The sequence below is a fragment of the Balearica regulorum genome, chromosome Z, assembly GCF_011004875.1.
Source record: "Balearica regulorum gibbericeps isolate bBalReg1 chromosome Z, bBalReg1.pri, whole genome shotgun sequence".
Classification (NCBI taxonomy): Eukaryota; Metazoa; Chordata; class Aves; order Gruiformes; family Gruidae; genus Balearica; species Balearica regulorum.
The window spans coordinates 48,356,586-48,378,758 of record NC_046220.1 but is presented as its reverse complement, the minus strand read 5'-3'; the positions used below and the strand labels follow the sequence as shown (position 1 = coordinate 48,378,758).

The 22,173-nt window shown below is 40.3% G+C and overlaps 1 protein-coding gene across 2 annotated transcripts in view; it reads right to left on the bottom strand.

Annotated features, from left to right (window-relative positions):
- PCSK5 (proprotein convertase subtilisin/kexin type 5) overlaps positions 1-22,173 on the bottom strand; it is a 261,481-nt gene that overhangs the window by 176,365 nt on the left and 62,943 nt on the right. For both annotated transcript variants that reach the window (XM_075739243.1, XM_075739241.1), the window contains exons 4-5: positions 4,890-5,033; positions 2,539-2,615 (exon numbers count right to left, since the gene is read on the bottom strand). In XM_075739243.1, the coding sequence (XP_075595358.1) occupies positions 2,539-2,615; positions 4,890-5,033 (221 nt within the window). The remainder of the gene's footprint in view (positions 1-2,538; positions 2,616-4,889; positions 5,034-22,173) is intronic.

The following is a 22,173-nucleotide window of genomic DNA, read 5'->3' as shown; positions in this document are numbered from 1 at the left end:
GCCTGATCTGGCTGAAAATGCAATTTGTTGTTGCTGTTGTTTGCAGCACAGTTTTCATTGCGGTTCACTCTGGAGATTTGCACAAAGTCTGGGGAAAGGAGGAAACAGCAAACATGAGGTAAGGAGTGGGGGTGACCGCCCTTTTGTGGTCATCATGGAGCCACAGTTTTGCTCTTCCAACACTCTGTACGGGGCTATAATAAAAACATCCAGTTCAAAGCTAGCGCTGATGCTGAAGTAGTCCATCATACAAATTAGTTGTTGCAGCATGCTGAGTGGCAATGCCTACATTAGGCTGTAAACAATTTATGTTCTTATGTTTCTAATCCATTTTCAGGTAACTAGCTTGTTTATAAACCTTGCTTGTAGTCCGGAGACTTCTCATAAGCCAAAGCAAAGATTTCTTTTATTAGACACCAGAAATTTACAGCACATTTGCTGATTCTGACCTTTCTGCACCAGTGACAGGTCACCTCTAAAACTGAGATAACAACGGCACATGAAATTCCTCAAGTGTAAGAAAAATAGAAGGCTTTGGAAAGAGTAAGAATTGATAGACTTTTATTACTTCTTCTGTTTCAATGAACGTGTGTCTTGAGAGTATCTTCTAACAACTTCGATGTAGTATTAACATTTTCCATATGAGCAACTAGTTCTGAAATTGTCGACTTGTCATTAACTTAACTGAGGCAATGCAGCAACCGGGTCTATCTACCATTTGTTCCACATCAGCGTTTTCTTTTTGCTTAAACTAGCCTGCACATGCGGAATGTTTGCACATTTTTTTTAAAAAAAGGGGTTTACTGAATTTCTTTTTTTATTCTCTCATGGTACGCTTGCTTTAGGAGATTTCTAGTGAAGAAGAGGAGGATACGATTCAGTAAACTGAGCTTCTGTATGAAAATAGGATGAGAAAGATACGCTTAATGGGCAAAAGGGAAAGAAATAGCTCTTGCATGTACTTGTTTCTAGACAAAAATATTTGGCAGCATGTAAACAGCATCAAAACGGAATGAGAACTTATGCCCAAACTGCAGTCCCAAATAAGTAAACCATTATTATTATTCAAATTAATACCAACATAATATGTTTCTATGTTAAACAGTATCTCTAGTCATCACAACTACGATATGTGTGTGTGTATGTACATTTATTTCTAGAGCTTCTAAGAGCTAAATCCTTACATAGTTCTCATCTCAGCCTACCAAGCAGGATCAGACTGGCTGACCAAACAAGTATTTGGCAGAATTCACCTCAGTTTTCAGTTATTTCACCCTATGGCTGAAAGCAGCTATGACAGCTCCTTGAGATTCACTGTAAGACAAGTGGATCTATATGTAACAGGCAGCTATGCATTAACAAGGGCCTGTTCTTCAGCCTGTCCATGCAGGCTTCCCTGCTGTTGTGAAGAAGGTGTCAACCAGGAGAGGGTTATCCCATCAAAGCATGATCCAATGTTGCTCCAGTTGGCTTCTCCAGTCAAACTAATGTTAAGTTTTGCTGCTGACTCCTAGCTTGCACCTGCTGCATTCTTCTGGAGAAAGTTTGTGGGATTGCAGGGAAGAGACAACACAAACGCAAAAGCACTACAGTTGTGTAAGGGATGAAGTTTCATGTCCTGTAGTCCCTCTTCTGCAGGCAAACAATACTAAATGTTTTCCACAATAAAAAAAAAAACAAAACAAAAACAAAACACCAAACCTCAAGAAAACAAAATGCACAGTCAGCGTGTTGACAACTATTAGGATTCTCGTTCCTCTAATTCATGCAATTCTTCAGAAAGGTATTTCTTGCTGTTGAGTACCTTGCTAAAAAAATGTTACCAAAAAATGCCTGCCCTCACATACCCATGGGGGCAGAAAGGTGCCCTGGTTCCTGAGGTGAGATGTCCCTCCCAGTGTCTCCCCCAGCCTTCACCACAGCACACCCAAAGAGCAGAGTTGGAATGACAAGCATCAGGAAGCTGAGGTCTGAAGGAGAAATCATCATTCATGGAGATATATCCAACTAGTCACGTAATACAGATATAATCCGGCAGAATTGCCACTTCTGGGTTTATAAGGTTTCTGGCAAACCTCCACACGTAAAATCTCCATCACTTTAGAAGACATTATTAGAGGAAAAAAGAAATTTCCATTAACTTGTCTATCTCTTCAATATACAAAGTCTATAAGGTTCAAGAGAGTCAGAAGCCAAGACAGTTGTCACACATAATAACCTCCAATAACTTAATGAGATGACATCTGAGAAAAGTAAGAGTCACTCCTTATATTCTGATTCCCAAAGGGATTAAAAATGGTTCAAGTGCCCAGAACTCCCAAACTAATTTTTATGTGTTTTTTGATGGCTCCAAATGCTTTCAAAGAGTAAGTGTCATGCAGTGTGCATGGAAGAGACATAAATATGTATTTCACAAAGATTTAAATGCAAATCACGCTGCTTTATGAGGACTCGAGTTTCCTAGACTTTCACAGAAGAACTGGTACTTTCTACAGGATGAACTAGATTGAAAATGTCATGAATGTCATAATGCCTTACTTGTTCTCGTTGCTGGCATCATATCGAGGCATAGGGTCAAAATCATTTCCATTGACATCAAAACTGGCCTGCGAATCCTGTAGCCAACAGGAGAAAGAAAACCAGTTTCTCATTAATTAGCCACTGACTCATGTGGCCTATACATTCTTCAGCAAGTTCCTACAAGAGAATAATTAGGTTAACTAACATTCCTGTGGTTTTATGATGATTGTATGTTTTAGGAAAGGATTATATAGTTAATAATTATCGGATTTACGTATTTTATTTTATTTTTTGAAAAGGGAGGAGAACTACAAATGCTCTGTAAAAGCACAGCTCCGGTGTCAGAGAGGAAACAGAAAGTGGTGTTTCATTTAACCAGAAGACTCTATTTCTTCTAAGAAACTTTCAAAAGTTAAGAGAGTTCATTCTCAAAATTGGGCTTTTGCTAAATGTTTCAAGATTCAAGAAATAATCTGCACAACGATGACTGAAATTTCAGTCATAGTTTCCAGGAATATGATTAATATAGTTTTATTAAGAATATTGTTACGAAAAAAAAGCTTGAAATGCAGCATAAACTGCATTTCCATTTCCCTAGGAGTGTAACTGTTTGAAACATTTGCAAGATATCTCCGTATTTTTGTTCCATATTTTACATTTACCAGGATTCTTACAGCTGAAAATAGTTTATAGAGCAAATAGCTGTTGGTTTATATGGCTCCTATTAATCGATGCAGTAGTATGTGGGGTGTTGACATGGCAAGCAGCTCTTTTTAATCTCTTCTTTGTTCAAAACCAGTTACCACATCCACCTCAAATATTCCTGTTTGCAGCCACACCACCAATAATCTGACATATAGAAGGCATTTGTCATCAAACAAGCAATGTGTACTGCTTTGGGGGAATTCCTTGTTGGCGTGAGGAAAGGGAGAGAGGAGGTGGTAACGGAATAAATAGCTGCTTTAAATTCAGTGGAAGGACAGTACTGGGATGAGGTGACATATGATACAATCTGTGTCATTCATTGAGGAAGTAAAATTATATTTGGTTTGTTTAAATAATTTAAGAGATTAACCTGAAAGATGTGGCATGCATTAGGATCAAGCATACATTGACAAATAGGGCAATTGCCTGTCATTTGTGTTTGTGCAGTCCTCCTCATGTATTTCAAAGCTGAGCATGGGGAAGGATACGGATGTAAGTTTAGCTAACTTAAAATAAATGGCTTTAAACTGTGGACATGATTGTAGCTTTTGATGGGTTGTTAAAGATGCTTTTGTCCCCTTCATCTCTTCAATGCTCTGTCAAGATTATATGCTTGCTGGCAAAAAGCCTGTGTTCAGGGCTCTTTTACAAGAGCTACGTCTGTAATGGAACTGAAGGTATATGCATGCCTTGCACTGGTCATCTTCACCAGTCTAGCTCAATCCAAATATATTTATTTGTTTTCTTACCTCGTGTGAATGTACATCTCAGACGCTTTATTTCAGAGAAATTATAAGGTCCTCAAGGCCATGTGCTTTCAGGCAATGCCTGCTCCTGCAGCACAGGACTAATCACTCCAGCAAAGTGTGGCCCTGATGCTCTGAACAGCTTCAAAATTTGACACTGACACAAGAAGTCACCCACTAGTTAAGAAGCTTCTCCTCACGTTATACAACCCTCCATGGTATATTAAACCAATCATTTAAATGTGGTGAACCACAAGCAAACAGAAACCTCCTGAGGCAACATGAGACATAGGACACAGAAAATGAAGGACACAGCTCTGTTACAAATTGTCAAGGGACTCACTGGAGTTCAGAGAGATTTACTAGAAAGACCCCAAAATATTCTATACCTGTTTTTAACTGAGTGAATCATAAGAAGTCATGTCCTTTTCCTTTAGTATTATTTCTAGCAGTAAAATAAATAGCTTTAAAAATAAATACACGGAAGGATATACCTCAAATTACAGTCTTTGAGAAAAGCTACTGTCTTGCTAGCTAAATGTACTGGCCAAAAATTTACTTCAGCTGCATGCATTAACTGAAAAGGAGTGTATTCCATTTCTGAAGAGTGTGACGAAGTTAAGTAAAATAATTACAGAAAAGAGAAAAAGCATCCGATGATTGGTTCCAGTGCTTCAGAAATTCAGGACTCAGCTACAAAAGGCATCCAGATATTAAATACATTCAGACCGAAAATAGTCTTAACTAAAACAATACAGGTTACCAAAAGCTGTCTTCCTGTGTTCCATTGGTGTTATCTCAAGAAACCTTTGTACGACTCTTCCTCCTTCCCTCCTCCCTCCCTCCATCTTTCCAGGAACAGCAAATTTATCTGGGGTAATAATAAAACAGCAAATCTGGACTCCTGTGGACACTCACATAATTCTGCATCAAGTCTGGATGGTTTCTTTCGATGCCGTCATCCAGGATGGTGACCACAACGTTCTTTCCAGTGTAACCTCTCTTCCAAGCACCTACTATATTCATATCTGATTGGCAATGGTGGGTGTTATCACTGCAGTGCTGGGGAGAGAAGAGGAGATAAAGATGTTGAATGTTGCAGATTAGGGAGCAGTGTGGGGCTGAGATGTTATCCTACTTACATTATCATTTATATCAGCACATGAGCATATTGATTTGAATAGCAACTATACAAGATCGACACCTTCATTTAGACAGAAAATAACTTTAAAAGAAATGCCAAATTAAATGAAATTGCGAGCCCTGCTTATTTCTCTTTCCAATTACTCTTCATGCTAAGCAATAGAAAAGGGAAGCATCCAGCCATACTGAACCACTAGAAGCCATGTGTAAAACAAAGCAACTATTTCTGGCTGTTAAGCATGCTCATTGGAAATGTACATTTGAATTATTTGAATTTTTTTTCAGAAAAACAAACCATATGTGGATAAAAGTAGAGAAATGCCTGTACAGAAATGGTCATGGAAACAAAACTTGCTTTTTGGAGCTTATGTGCTGTGCAATTTCTTAACAGAATGTCTGGAAACTAATCCAGATTCATTTCTATCTACAAAAGAAGGCTTTTGGCAGTTTTTGTGCAATATCAGCAGGAGATGAGCAGCAGTTAAGAACCTGTAACCAAAACAACACCCTGAAAAACTTGCAACTTAGAGTATCTGATGAACTGTAGATACCTAGATTGAGAACAGCCTGGGGTACAGCTTTCAGAGCAACCAAGTCCCGTGTGGTGGAGAAAGTAAGTTTTGGGTACATTAAAACTGAAAGCCTCTTCCTTGACATGAACGCACCCAGCTCATGTGAAGAAATTTGGCTTCCCTTGACAATGAGACATGACCCCCATTCATATGCCCCATTAGCAACTCTTTAATCCGCACTCAGAGCCCTCCCCTGTGAAGTGAGTTCTCATCGGCACTGCTTTCCTCCAGCTCCTCTAGGCTCAGACAGAACAACAGGCAAAAAAAATTTTAAAAAGCAGGGTGCAGGGAAGGTGAAAAGCAAAGGCTGGAAGGAAAAAGAAATTAAAAAAGAAATGTGTATCATAGCAACAGTGGCCACACGAGCATGCTCTTTCTCACTCCCTGCCCCACTGCCTCATGCCCCAACTTCAGCCTCATGTTTTGGCACTCTACAATTTGTAAGGAGTATAAATACATTCAGAGGGATGCACTCCATCTTAGCCCATCCCTCTCCTCATGAATGTAAGCACACTGAAGAAATGTTAGCTGTACTGGGTGCAAACTGACATCAGATTACTATTAAATTGTAATTTTCTTCTACATTTTTTTCCAGCTTACTGCCCTGTACCGTCATACACAAACCAGAGAATTTAAGACTGGTCATTTGCTGCTACTAAAGCAAGATTATATTATTAGGCACTATATATATGTAGATAGTATAAAGTCTCTCTTGTAGTCCTTCCCCTGTGTCTGCAAATATCTGTCTCTGTCTATCCATCTGCACACAAAGGAGCTTGAAGGACTTCAGGGATCAGTTCCAGGGAATATATAGGGCAGGCTTAATGCTTTTGTTCTGTGTATTGCTTGGAAATGCTCACACTGCTGGCTTTATGAAATTAATTACAGTCTAAACTTGCCATCTGTACACTGAATGTAATGGTTGTACACATGAGGCTTTCTAATGTACAAACGGGTTAAAAGTATGTAATGTTTCCAAGTGCCTTTGCATTTTTCAAAAGTGTTACTGAATTAAGCATCAGAAAATACCTGCAAAAGCTATTAGTATCATCATTCACATTTTGCTGATGTGAAGATGAGGAGACAAAGAGGTGGCAGCACCAGCCTCCAGCCACAGTGTAAATCCAAAAGCAAGCTGCAAGTGGCAATCAGGATTCCTGGCTCTGACCTCCAGTGAAATTTACTGGGCCATTACATTGCCCCTTCATCCTCTTCTCTGAAATGCCAAATGACCCTTTGGCTGCTCTGCTGACTGTCTTGTCCTCTCTTCCTAGGGGAAGAGCTTGTTGTTTTGCTTCCATGCCAGTCAAACCACTCAGGATGAGCAAGCATATGGGTTTTTAATCCCCATTCCCTTGTACGCTCTTTGGCTCTGCACCAGAAGATCACTGCTTTTTCCCTTAATGATGTTGGCACAGTCAGTTGCCCTCACTTACCTTAGCTGAACTTCTGCTTTTGTGGTGGTGGCTGAAGGGGGCTAATTCATCAGCTGCTTTGCTGTATGCATGTAGACAAACACAAGACAAGAGACATCTCTTGCTTTACTGCATGCTCTGATGATTCTCTCAAGAGATGTGCCAGATCAAAGTGATATTCAAATTTTCGTGCTCTGCTCCAAGACTGGGCAGAAAGCTAGTCTAAACAAAATCTTTCTGCATAAAAGAAATTCCAGGGGTAAAGCCGGCATAACTGCGTGCCCATAACTTTGGATCACAGCATATGTAACATATGGATACAAACTGCAAAGGCAGCAGGGAAGCATCCAAGTGGGAGTAGTTCAGCAGCATATGAAAGGTTCAGTTCTTACGGTTACAATATGTAACTTATTCTCGACTCCTATTAAAACCAGCATCTTTGTTTTCTTTTCACCTCTATTCCTTATTCTTCCTCCTTCTCTCAATTCTTTTTTTATCTATGCTCTTCTCTGCCTGCTCCTAGCCTTGTTCTTCTCTTCCAATACTGTCTTTTAGCACTTAAATTCCAGTTTCTTGTGGTTCAACATCTGATCTCAGATTCCTGTATTTTAACCACAAACTACACCTTCCCCTGGATTAGTGTCTGATTTTCTCCAGATTAATCAGATCGTGCACTTCTTTTCTCTTAAAGTAGTCAGATTTGGCTTTTATCAGGAACACTCTAAATCTTGGAGCACAATTACTATTCAAATACTATATAATATGGTATAGGTATGCTGTTCCACATTGAACGGCATCTAAGATGCCGGTTATTACTTGGTTTCACTTGCAGTCTTTCCTGTCCCATTAAATTCCTCTTTCCTTCAAAAACATTTCTTGTATGAAATCTTCTGCTACTGGGTTCCATTCTATAATTTTTCTTTAACCATGTGCTGCTTCTTTACCACCTATCCAAATTACCTTAACAGCTTCTTAGAACACGGCTGTTTCTTAACAAATTTGGAAGCACTGTTTCAACTTACAGTGTTACCCAAATAAAAAATAATAAAATATTTGTTGTGATAATAAAAATTATGTGATCTAGAGTGATTGAATTTTATATCAATGGGCAAGCGCTGAATTCTAGAACTAATTTTCGATCTATTTTTCCTGTTATCTCTTTTTAGAATAAAACCAAACTTTGTCATGATAACGTACAAAAGCTGTGTGCTTGCAAGTTTTTATTACATCTGTTAATATTTGAACTGTTGTTTTTTTTAATTTAAAGGAAATAGTATAAAATAGGTTAGTCTACAGAATTTCCCCCTTCTGCAGGCAGATAAAGTAATTCAGAAATTTCCTGCAGTGCTACCATGACTAGACAACTGCAGTAAGCCAGGACTGTTTCAGCATATATTGTTTTAATCTATTGCCTGGAGGATACCGTCAAAAGGAATAAACAACCTTTAGCTCAGTAACATAGAGTAATTTTATTGAGATTGTTAAAATGTATTCAAAGGTTGATGCTTTTCTTTGGACTGTTTAATTGAAAAATGTTAATGATAGCACCATTAGTATTTAATAGAAACCATCTGCAAGGTTGAGACTATGGAAGTACACATAGGAAGGAAGAGGGCTACAGCAAGAAAAATCTCAGATATTGAACTTTTCTCATACTTGAAATTCAATGCTTATGAGCATAAAAAACCCAAAAGAATCACTTAGACATCTTTGGACAATTTGGAAGCCTGCCTTTGTGGAATTAACAAGCAGACATAACATTAGAAAGGTTTTCTGTTTTGATGTTTGCATGATGCTTTCAGGATCAGACAAGTGCCTGGATTCTCTTACCTATTTTGTGAAATTCTTTCTACAAACTAGCTTAGGGTCATTATCATTACCTTAATGCTTCTTGTCTGCCGCACTAATTTTTTTGGTCAGAGGCTTGGTGTATGCAGTTAGAGATCAATAACAAAATAGAACAGTTAAACTGAGAAATCAAGAATCATATCAATGGTCAACATCTTTTGGAATTCCAGAGATTAAAATCAAATTAAAAGAACAAAGTCTATAAAATTCTGTTCTTTTGCAATGCCTGTTAGTCTATAAAAACAGAGTAGAAACATAAGTTTCTAATCCTATGACATGCAGTGTCTCAGAAATGGCATCTTGTGCCCTCTGTAAGTCTTCATGAGATACCTTGCATTGGTTTCCTGTAGGTTTTGAGTTACAAGGAGTTCTTTGACAAGATCAATATCCAGGGGGATACAGAGAAACACAAGATGATAATCAGAACGACACAATTTTAAAGACCAATTGTGAGTTGGCGGGTCTTGGATCTCATTTAGTGGAACATTACATATATTTCTGGCCCCAGGAAAGCTCTGAAATGCTAGTTGCCAGTCAGAGATTAGAAAAGATAGATTCTTCTAGTATTGGGAAAAGGAAGAGGAAGAGGAAGAGAAGGCTCCAGGGATACCTTAATGCAGCCTTTCAGTACTTAAAGGGGGTTTATAAGATACATGGAGACAAATGCTTTAGCAGGGCCTGTTGTGATAGGACAAGGGGTAATGGTTTTAAACTAAAAGAAGGTAGATTTAGATTAGATATAAGGAAGAAATTCTTCCCTGTGAGGGTGGTGAAACACTGGAACAAGTTGCCCAGAGAAGTTGTGGATGCCCCATCCCTGGCAGTGTTCAAGGTCAGGTTGGACTGGGCTCCTATCTATTTGAAGATGTCCCTGCTCATTGCAGGGGGGTTGGACTAGATGACCTTTAAAGGTCCCTTCCAATCCAAACTATTCTATGATTCTATGATTTGCAGAAAAAAAAAGATTAAGGAAGAAGAGGAAGAGGAAGAGGAAGAGGAAGAAGAAGAAGAAGAAGAAGAAGAAGAAGAAGAAGAAGAAGAAGAAGAAGAAGAAAGAGGAGGAGGAGGAGGAGGAAAAGGAAAAGGAAAAGGAAAAGGAAAAGGAAAAGGAAAAGGAAAAGGAAAAGGAAAAGGAAAAGGAAAAGGAAAAGGAAAAGGAAAAGGAAAAGAAGACAGTCTTTCTGGTTTCATCAGAGTAGTAATTAAACAGTCTTTGGCAAGCAGACTACAGTCACTTTCTCTACATCAGGGGGTTTTGTCAGGTACTAACCTGAGAGCATGAAGAGGACAGGAGAAGTTGCACAGGACTGCACATAGAGGAAGAAGGACAGTCAAGGGCCTGTGCATTGACGTTGATCAACACAGGCAGGAAGAAGGGGGATATGCAGGGCCGAGGAATCGATCCTGGCATTTTGTGGCGTATCAGAAAAAAGAGACCGTCTACCTGTTCTGTGAAGGGAATGTAATGTGGGGATTTTGGCACTCTTAGCTGGTCCAGGCAAACGCACAGGCAGCAAAGGTTATCAGCTTTTAACTTTAGTAGAGGAGACATCCTGATGCTACATTCAGCTTTCTGAGGTACAGTTTCGTGCAGTGTTCTAAGTTAAAACTTGCCAATTGTTCTCTCTTTTCCAGCAAAAAAAGAGAAATAATCTCTCTTCTTTATGCTCTTCATGTGATCCAATTTTAAAGTGGAATGAAAGAAGTAAGCAGCGAGGTAATCAGGAGAGTTGGAAAGGTAGGCTCCTTATTAAAATGGCTTGTGTAATATAATAGAAATCATGACAACAGGCTTTGAAGAGCATCATAACCTCTAAAGCTAATGTGATCTACTGAAATTGGTTTTTGGCTTCTCTAGAGTAAGCACTTGAAAGCTACTTTTTATAAGAAGACTATTAAAATAATGTTTCTTTTTAAAAGTATTTCTCACATTTTTTTATTCTTTCATCACAATAACAGAAGGTGAAAGAATGATTTTTAGAAGGAGGTGTATTTGCAGATTTTTATTTTTCTCAGACATAACACGATCTTTAGTGCATGATACACAGCAATTGCCAACAGCAAAGGAAATTACTCTCTTCTGAGTTTCATCTTTAAATAATTTCTGATTATTGCTGTACACAGTATTTTTAAGCTTTGGCAGGAACACACAGCTAATATAAAGTCTGATTCATCTCAAGTACAAGATTTTTTTGCATTAAATACTATCCGACTTCTGGAGTCATGCTTTACTAAATTGCTACTTGTTTTTATCTGTGTCTGTATCAAGAGAAATATTTCAAGAGTGTACCAAATTAAATATTTAACATCAATTTATTGCTTGTGCAACTTCAGAGGGTTTAGTTAATTTACTTCAGAGATGAATTTGGTTCTTAAGCATTATTGATTCTTTAAGTTAACAAACAAAAATACACTTAGAGGCCAATAAGAACAATCACAGACATACATTATTTTATGCCTGTTTAAGCAGTGAAGGAGAACAGGAAATCAATATAAAAGGGCTTCTTGTATTCACAGGAGTATCTGATGGCTATAGTGAGACAAGAATAATTTACAAGACTATATATATATATGTTTTTGCAGTGAAAAATAAGAAGCTCATAAATCTTATTCTTTGGCTGTGATTACGCTGCTGGTCTTTCAAAAAATTGAATAATTCCTAATGTGTTAAATTTGTATTCAAGACAATTCTATCACTTTTCCATCACTGGCACTTTTTTAAAGTCATCACTGGTTGTTTTTGTATAACCTGTGTGCTGGCTTAAACATGAGTTAATTCAGGGAAGCCCTGTTTATCCATGTTCCACAGGCTGATGGCAGCTCAGCCTTTTTAGGACTGGGAAACTCCTCCCCTTCTAGGTCTGTGGACAGCAAAGTTTCTTTCCCAGCTGCAAGTTCTGTAATCTGCAAAGGCACAGAAATAATCTGCTTCTAATATCACCTCTTCTTTCTACATGGGGCATGACCTGTGGCTCCATTAGGATGTCTGCCTCTAGTCCTGTTTCCTTCCCATGTGGTGGCAACACGAGAGACTCCTTTAAGTCAGAGAGAAATGTAGCTAAAAATGGCCATTGTGCAGTTCTGCCACCTCCGCTAAGAGGCAAATCTGAAAAGTGGCATTCACAAAAGCTGCAAAAGGTCCACCACATCATTCCAAAGAGCAAACATACATATATGTACAGAAAAAAATGAAAGAAGAAGAGGAAGAGGAGGAAGAAGAAAGGAGAGGAAGAAAGAAGAAGAAAGAAGAAGAAGAAAGAGGAAGAAGAAAGAGAAGAAGGAGAAGAAGAAGAAGGAGAAGGAGAGGCAGGAGAAAAAGAAGAAATTGTGGATGAAGACAGCCAGAATATGTCCATTTTACCCTGAATGCAAAAATCATCCATATGAATGGCATATTACAGACCTGCTGCATCTTGTATATCCTTGAATCAGTGCTCACATGTTGAGAGGTATTTGTTAATGTATGGACAGATTTCTCCTTGGGAAGTGCTGAGAGAAATATAAGAACCTGATGCAGAACATCTTGGAGAGTCAGTAAAGGACAGAGAGGGGAGAAAGGAAATAATTTCCACAGTCTGTGGCTACTGCTAAGAAACGCAGGAAGAACCATGCGTGGAAATATATCTCTATATGTGGCTGTATTCTCTTAAGATGACTGTATGATGACTGTTACTACTGCTGCTGTTGCTACTACTAATACTACCTCTACTATATAAATAGCCTACTTAGTAAGAAAAGGCCAGCAAGTAGATGAAAAGTTAATGCACTTTTACCTGCCTGAAGTCCTGTCTAGGAAAAAAAAAGTATAGCAATTCTTTTTTTAATTAGAGAGAATATGTGAGAAAAACAGCTGCTCCCTGGCCTCAGCTGTGCTCCATCAACCCTGGGGGTCCAGTATTCATGGAGGATGAATAATTCCTCAGAGAGACAATTCTTTTCATTCTACCATTTTTTGTGGCGTTTACCTCATATTTTTATTTGACATCCTCTAAGTCCCAAAAAAGAAAGAAAAACACAGTGCTTTTAGGGAAAGGCCCAAGATGCCTTTTTTTTTTTTTTTTAATTTATCAGTTCATGGAGTTGCAGTTATCTAGTAAGACCATGTTTCTCCCTCTCTCTCAAGCTAGACTTGATGTTTTTGTTATTTCTAAGACAACAATTAAACAGACAGATGGTAAGTCTTGCTGCAAAATAGTTAGTATAAGTTTCTAAGGATTCTTTCTACACTACTAAAGACAGACTTCACAATTCACTTTTTAAGCTGATTTCAAGTCAAAGACCATTACTTCTATCTCAAGTTAGAAAGCATGGGAGACGAAGGTATTTTATTTAGACTTTGTGTGAACATATGTGACAGAATTGAACTAACCACATGGAGACAAGGCCCTGAGCAGATGGGTTCAATTAATCATTAACCTTCCCAGAGACCAATGAGAGTGGGAGGGGCCCAGGGCTTATACAAACCCATTTCCCTCCCATCCCCCTCTCTTCTCATTTTACAGGGAAAAGAGAAAACTGATGTCACATCAGGAGAGATGTTGGAGCTGAGTGAGGCAGCCCGTTCTGCTCTCCATAAAACAGCCAGCACAATGAAGAAAAGGCGATGGGTGAGAGCAGTAGGCGACTCTCTTCTGAGAGGCACAGAGGCACCACGTGCCGACCTGACACACTCTCCAGAGACGTGTGCTGCTTACAGAGGCTTGGATTGGGGGTGTCACTGAGCAACTACCAAGCCTCGTACAGTCCTCTGTTATCTGCTGCTCTTGTTTCACGCGGGCACCAGTGGTGCAGCCAGGAGCAGTCTGAGGAGTATCAAGAAGGGTTACAGAGCCCTGGGAGCAGCAGTAAGGGACTCCGGAGCACAGGCAGTTTTTTCATCAATCCTCCTGGTCAAATGGAAGGGGTATGAAAGGACCAGTTGAACCTGGTGAATCAACAAATGGTTACAGGACTGGTGCCACAGCCAGGAGTTTGGCAACTTAGGCCATGGGACTTGCTTTGGGAACCCTGGTCTACTGGGGTCTGATGGGGTCCACCTGTCAGAGCAGGGGAAGAGCATCTTTGGTCATAGGCTTGCCAGCCTGGTGAAGAGGGCTTTAAAGTCGCTGGAGGAGGGGAACCTCAGTCCATCCCACTCCTACCAGTTTGATGCCAGTGTCAGTAACAAATGCCCAGAGCTGGGAGAAGGATCACAGGTCAGCAGGAGAGCACCTGCAGTGCAGCACAAAGGAATTCCAGCTGGTCAGTCAGCTTCATTGGGGGCCCAACTTAAATGCATCTATGCAAGTGCACATAGCATAGGGAATAAACAAGAGGAGTTGGAGATGTGTGCACACACCTGTAGGGCTACCATCTTACTGGCATCACGGAGATGTGGTGGGATGGCTCCCATGACTTAAGTGCTGGAATGGAAGTATACAAGCTCTTTAGGAAGGACAGGCAGAGGAGATGAGGAGGGGGTATCACCCTCTATGTCAGTGACCAGCTGGAGTGCATGGACCTCTGCCTGCGGATGGATGAGGAGCTGACCAAGAGCTTATGGGTCAGGATTAAAGGGAGGGCAGGGACAGGTGACACTATAGTGGGGGTCTGCTACAGGTCACCCAACGAGGAAGACCAAGTGGATGAGACCCTCTATAGACAGATAGGAGCAGCCTCACGGTCACAAGCCCTCATGAGGGACTTCAACCACACTGTATTGATGATAACCTCATTAAGTACTAGAGGAGCCAATGAGGAGAGGTTCAATGCTGGACCTTGTTTTCGCCAACAAGGAGGGGCTGGTGACCAACGCGAAGCTCAAGGGCAGCCTTGGCTGCAGTGACCATGAAATGGTGGAATTCAGGATCCTCAGGGCAGTGAGGAGGGTGCACAGCAAGCTCACTACCCTGGACTTCAGGAGAGCAGACTTTGGCCTCTTCAGGGATCTGCTTGGTGGAGTACCATGGGACAAAGCCCTGGAGGGAAGAGGGGCCCAAGGCAGCTGGTTAGCATTTAAGGATCACCTCCTCCAAGCTCAAGAGCGATGCATCCCAACAAAGAGGAAGTTAGGAAAAAACATCCGGAGGCCTGCATGGATGAACAAGGAGCTCCTGGGCAAACTCAAACACAAAAAGGAAGCCTACAGAGGGTGGAAGCAAGGGCAGGTAGCCTGGGAGGAATACAGAGAAATTGTTCGAGCAGCCAGGGAACAGGTTAGGAAAGCCAAAGCTCTGATAGAATTACATCAGGCCAGGGACATCAAGGGCAACAAGAAAAATTTCTTTAGGTCAGTGATACAAGGAAGATTAGGGAAAACGCGGGCTGTCTCCAGAAGGAAATGGGAGACCTGGTTACTGGAGATATGGAGAAGGCTGAGGTACTTACAAGTTTTTTGCCTCAGCCTTCACCAGCAAGTGCTCTAGCTGCACTACCCAAGTCACAGAAGGCAAAGATCAGGTTTGAGAATATCTAAGGAATCTGAAGGAGCACAAGTCCATGAGACCTGATGAGATGCATTCACGGGTCTTGAGGGAACTGGCGGATGAAGTGGCCAGGCCACTTTCCATGATATTTGAGATGTCATGGCAGTCAGGTGAAGTTCCCACTGAATGGAAAAGGGGAAACAGAACCCCCATTTTTAAAAACGGAAAAAAAGGAAGACCCAGGAACTACAGGCTAGTCAGTCTCACCTCTGTGCCTGGCAAGATCATGGAGCAGATCCTCGTGGAGACTATGCTCAGGCACATGGAAAATAAGGAGGTGACTGGTGACAGCCAACATGGCTTCACTAAGGGCAAATCCTGCCTGACAAACTTGGTGGCCTTCTACAATGGGATTACAGCGTTGGTGGATAAGGGAAGGGCAACTGACGCCATCTACATGGACTTTTGCAAAGTGTTTGACACTGTCCCGCACGACATCCTTGTCTCTAAATTGGAGAGATGTGGATTTGACAGATGGACCACTCAGTGGATAAGGAATTGGCTGGATGGTCGCACTCAAACAGTTGTGGTCAATGGCTCAATGTCCAAGTGGAGAACGGTGACGAGTGGCGTTCCTCAGGGGTCGGTACTGGGACCAGCACTGTTCAACATCTTTGTCGGCAACATGGACAGTGGGATCGAGTGCACCCTCAGCAAGTTTGCCGACGACACCAAGCTGTGTGGTGCAGTCAACACACTGGAGGGGATGCCATCCAGAGGGACTTTGACACGCTGGAAAGGTGGGCCTGTGCGAATCGCATGAAGTTCAACAAGACAAAGTACAAGGTCCTGCACATCAGTCAGGGCAATCCCAAGTACAGCTGCAGGCTGGGCAGAGAATGGATTGAAAGCAGCCCTGAGGAGAAGATCTTGGGAGTGTTGGTTGATGAGAAGCTCAACATGAGCCAGCAATGTGTGTTTGCAGCTCAGAAAGCCAACCGTGTCCTGGGCTGCATCAAAAACAGTGTGACCAGCAGGTCGAGGGAGGTGATTCTCCCCTTCTACTCTGCTCTCATGACACCCCACCTGGAGTACTGCGTCCAGCTCTGGGGTCCCCAGTACAAGAAAGACTTGGAGCTGTTGGAACAAATCCAAAGGAGGGCCACAAACATGATCAGAGGGCTGGAGCACCTTTCCTATGAGGACAGGCTGAGAGAGTTGGGGTTGTTCAGGCTGGAGAAGAGAAGGCTCCAGGGAGACCTTATAGCAGCCTTCCAGTATGTGAAGGGGGCCTACAGGAAATCTAGAGAGGGATTGTAGAGATAGGACAAGGGGTAATGGCTTTAAACTAAAAGAGGGTAGATTTAGATTAGATATAAGGAAGAAATTCTTCACTGTGAGGGTGGTGAGGCATTGCACCAGGTGGCCCAGAGAAGCTGTGGAGGCCCCATCCCTGGAAGTGTTCAAGACCAGGTTGGATGGGGCTTTGGGCAACCTGGTCTAATGGAGGGTGTTCCTGCCCACGGCAGAGGGGTCCCTTCCAACCCAAACCATTCTATGATTCTATGATTTAAGAAGGATATGCTGTTATAGAAATGCTGGGGGTGGGGGTGATTTATTACAGTCCAGGAAACTTGTTTTTCTAAGAATGTTATGAACTTGTAGGGATGAGAGGACTTGTGAGGAAACAGATTAAGAGATGTTGGCTCTGAACGCTCATATCCAAATTTTAAGGACTGTTGCAATACTCCAGTCCTTTTTTCTCTATTTTATGTTGTGGTCAGGTCCCTCTGATCCATGAGGCAATAGCCTGGTGACATCTGGTGTTAATGGTGGGACATCCTGGGGGGGAAGGGAGGGAGACAGGGACAATGAGAGGGAAGGATGTGAGGCAACAGGACTTGTTCAGGAGGCTGAAGAAAAGATACATGTCCCTACTCTTCATCAAGTGATAAAAGTGGGTAGGAAAACCAGGGCACATGTAGGTCAGAATATGATGACAGACTCCTTTTCCATTATTAGTAATGGAGAAGGAGTTTTTCCCTGTTTTCTTGTAGCCATGTGGAGTTCCTGAGGCTGGAACTGTTTCACAGTGCCTTTACTTCAGCAATAAATATCTATGCTACTCGATACCTAGAAGCCTTTTACCTAAGAACCATAAAAAACTATCAGGTTATTGTACCCTTGGTCCCACTATTTGCTTGCTTGGTATGTCAGAGGAGATTGTAACTTGCCAGAGGACAAACTTTAAGCTCATGAAACTATTCTCTTGAGACAGAAGTATAAAAATCACTCCATAGCCTCCTTAGACAGCCTTACAGAAATGTTTAATCTAACACTGAAATGCATGCTGTGAAAATTCATTAACAGTACAGGATCAGACTAAGATGAATGGCTGCTATTTTAGTTTGCCTACAGGGAAGTAAGTGCCATAGGCACCAATGGGCTTTTCACCATTTGAATGTGCTATGCTTGATGAATGCAAGGCCCACTGTGTATTGTAAGAGAAACCTGGGAAGATAAGGCCAAACCACTAGAGGGAGTGGCTAGTTATATTTTGCAGATGAGATCATCTGGCAGAAATGAGAGAACTAGCCTTGAGAAAATCTAGGGACGCTTGGGAAGGAAAAGGAAAGGCTCTTCAAGAACAACAACAAAAAACAACTAAAAGTTTTGCATAAGGCAAAAGAGTAGCACGTGGTTACTATTGTCAGTGTCTTAGAAAATTTGGCTCAGCTGATTAAATGTTAAATTCCTTCTGCAATGTTGAAAAAGGTTAGTCCAGGGACATATGACACAGCTGCACTTGAAAGACTGTGCAAAATAGGCAATGAATGTTTAAAATGTTGTGAAAATTGCAAACGGTCTTAAAGGAAATCTCAGCAGAGTTTCAGGATTTAAGCTATATCAGAAAATATAGATATTGCAGAAAGGTTCTGGAGAAGTCTAATATATTTGCACACACTGTTTTCATGGAGAACTGGACACAGACCAATGTCTATGGAGCTTTCTAGTAACAGGACTTTAAGGAACCTGAGGAGCTGCTGCCAAACTAAACCCCTGCCTTTATCACTAAAGACACCTAGACTGTGTTGACTGCAGCAGTACTATGAAGGAACTTCTCCCAGTTGCATATAAAGTAATTGAATATATGGAACTGATCTGAGAACATAATTTTGAACTGATACTAGAGGAATGTATTCCTATAGATAGAATATATAACCTCAGTATAAGCACCTTTTATGCACATCAAAGACTCAAAAATGTAATCTGTCTAACTGGGAGTTGGAGGAAAATCACATTCATGACTGTCAGGCTCATACAGACTTTATATATAGGGCAGTCTCAGCTTTGAAATGATACCCATTAATGCCAACTGCCTCAACATTTGCAGGTATCTTAAAAAACACCCCAGAAAACCAACAGATAAGACACAGAAAGTAGTAAAGAAAGCTACTATCAGAGCATTTTCAGAAGGGAAAACTATATAGTCATATATAAACTTAAGGTAGGAGTTCTTAATTTTATGAGCATTGACAATTCCTTTGCGTCCATCACTTTTCCTGCTACTGTAAGTACTAAAAAATACTCTTTGTGGCTCCTCTTCTCTGCGGTCTGCATTCTTCCTTGTCATTCCTACCGTCTCTACCCATCTCTTCTGTGACTCTTGTCAGCTGGCCTTCTGACTCTCAGCTGTCTCCATTTTCAAATCTCAGCTGTAAATGAATCTTCTTTTCCTTGCTTGTTTTGTTTCTCCTATTGGCTCTGCTGTGTAACTGAAAATACTATTTGAACATGAACGTGTGCCAAAAATATACTGCAAAGCCAAAAAGGGACTTCCAAGTAAAAGGGGGAATTCTCAGGGAAAGATAATGTACCTCCAGTAAACTCATTGATTTTTTCAACTGTTATGTTCCACCATGAAAACGTATGAGGCAGTGTGTTAGAAAAACATTTTTATTTAATTAAACTGTAATGAGATCCTTAGATCCATTAGAGACATAGTATGAATCCACAAGCACTTAATAACATAGCCACTCATAAGGAAGCTAACAGAGGATTTGACATATCAGTTTGTACTTTGATGCCATTATGATGGCTGAACAGATATACTGATTTTTTTTTAAGGAAACATTACTGAGCATGTGCAATCATTAAGTCTCAAATCTTAAGAGGCTACAATACTTCCCTGTAGTCCAGAGAAGCTGAAATGACATTCTACTGTAGCACACTCTCAAATCTGATGACACAGAAATTAGTGGAGTAGGAAGGAGTTATCTGGATCATTTACGAAGATGAACCTATTTAAGCAGTGTGTTTGTAATATAATTTTACATAAAATCATACATATGCACATAGGACTGACAGTGCAAGGTGTAAAATGAGAGAAAGTGTTCAGAAACAGTAATGGTGAAGAAAATTTAAGATGTAAGGTAGACAGTCACCTACAACTTCAAGAAGATGCTCTATGAAGCCACGTATTATTCCTCGATAGTTAAGCAGTGGGATAGCAAGAAAAGTGGGTTAACACACTTTTTTAATAACAGCAATTACACTATCCCTGGAATGATATGTGCATGTGCTTAGTATTGTCAAAAAGGACACTCTTAGAAAATGAGCAATGAAACCTTGCTTCTTGTTTTCTGAACCAAGTGCTGCAAGCACAATTTGCAGTAATTCTTAACAAGCTCAAAGAATTTATTTTATCTAAGAGGGAGTGAAGACACGACTTGATTGCAGCATGCAAGTAACTTTCTTTAATCTAGTAAAGAATGGCCTAACAAGGTGAGTGCAGAGCAAGATAAACATGCAACTACAAGGTGTAAGATTTTTAATAGTTAATCATTAAGACAATGCTCTTATAGATGTGAGTCTTTTACAAATCTGATCTTTTATCTAATATATGTATGTCTTACTGAAAACCAACTGCAGCTTAGTTACAAATTCTGAGCTTATGATTGCAGATTACCAGCTGCACTGATTGTTAGTCAAATGAAATGATCATACAATCATCTGTCATATCTGTGAAAAGAATCAACCCAAGGAGTTCAGACCCTGATGCTGGCTTCTGTGAGACTAAAGCAACTCCATGTCAGGAACTCCACAGAAACCTCAGGGGGAAGTACAACCTTGGAGAAATAAACTTTTTTCTCCCATTTAACTGCTTTCAGATACTTAGAGATGGAGTTTCGGTATCGCTTCAAATATAAGCATCTCCTGAACTCCACTCTAAATATGCACAGAAACATTAATTACTATGAATTAAACTCAATTAAATATGCAAAGCAATAATGTCGAAAGAGAATTGACATGAATTGTTAAAATCAGGTGATGTTTTCAATTTGTTTCTTCCTTGACCTTTACATGTAGCAGTGGGTGACAATTTTTTTTTAAAAAATTTTTTATTACTCCTCAAGCAAAATCTAGAGATTTTAATTGATGAGCATCTCTGTGCATAGGTATGGATTGTCTTAAAATAGAAAAATACAAGTTTATGTGGTTGCTCTGCTATTTGTATGAAAGGTAAAGATTTTTCAAGGAAAAAAGTTTCTAAGAAAAGCAAGGAGAAAGTCAGTTTTGTTTTTATAACCTTGGCACTGTATAAAATAAATAAGGCTTTTGTCTTGATTCAAGTGAAGATCCATTTCGGAGTCTTGTTACAGACACCCTGGTCAATTCCTGTATAGATCTAGGGCTTGACAGAAAACAAGCCACAAAACCAACTTAAGAATAATCGCAATGTAGTAACAGGCTTATTTAAACACAAAATTTCAGCTAGTTAGCACCCAATTAATGTTGGTTTGGGGGACACTGGAAAAAAATTAAGAAAACTTTTAAGTACATCCTTAAGTTTAGGAATACGCTTAAATCTTTCCTTGATCTGTAAAGCATTCAGGTGGATGCCTAAATCCAGTGAGGCACATGAGATCTGATCATGTGCCTGTGTACTTTGTTGCACAGCATCTCATTAACAGCACTGCTGCAACTAGCCACTCTATCATTAAAGATTTATCTTTTTTTTCTTGTAAACAGCCAAACCAGCTTTTTTTTTTTTTTCCTGTTCAGCCACTTTCAGTTAACCTATCATCCTTCGACTTATGGATGCCAGGATTTAACATGGATACAAGGGGCAAAACAAAAATCTCGGTGAGAACTTTTCCATTCACAATAAATGTTTTATTTGATTACTCTATGTTTTTCTCCTTGTCCCTCCGTCAACACCAAGACCTGAATCAAATGGACAACTTGATGCAGCATAACCTTGAAGTTTCCTATTTGAATCAATTTCCTAGTAGTGCCCCTATTCACAACTGCCTAAAAGAAAAATGGTGATGACTTAGAATTTTTTTTTGGTTTTTTATCTAAACATATATACAGACATGTAAATTGTTCCCGTCCTTCCCCATTCAACATAACTGCATCAGGACATCTCCGCTGCTTAGAGCCTGCCTGGAGGCAACGTGCGTCACAACCTGTTACAGTCACACTCATATGTACAACTTTTACCTGTTAAGTGGCAAAAAGAGATGAATGGCTCAGCCTTAGGTTTAATTTTCCTGTTAGATTGTGGGATAAATCTTCTGTGTGAGTCTTTCAAATGTTAAGACAATCTAAGACTTTTTCTAGGGCTTGGCAAAGTAACAAACCAAGCTTACAAAGTGGTTTTGGCCACCCTTGTAGATTCATTCATTGAGACTATCTACTGAGTAAGTACTCAGAATGTTTCAGTGGTAATAATAGTTTATACAATGTATAACATGGTCTCAGTCTATCAGCATGCTTGAGGTCCCAAACAAGATCAAAGCTGCTACAGGCAGTG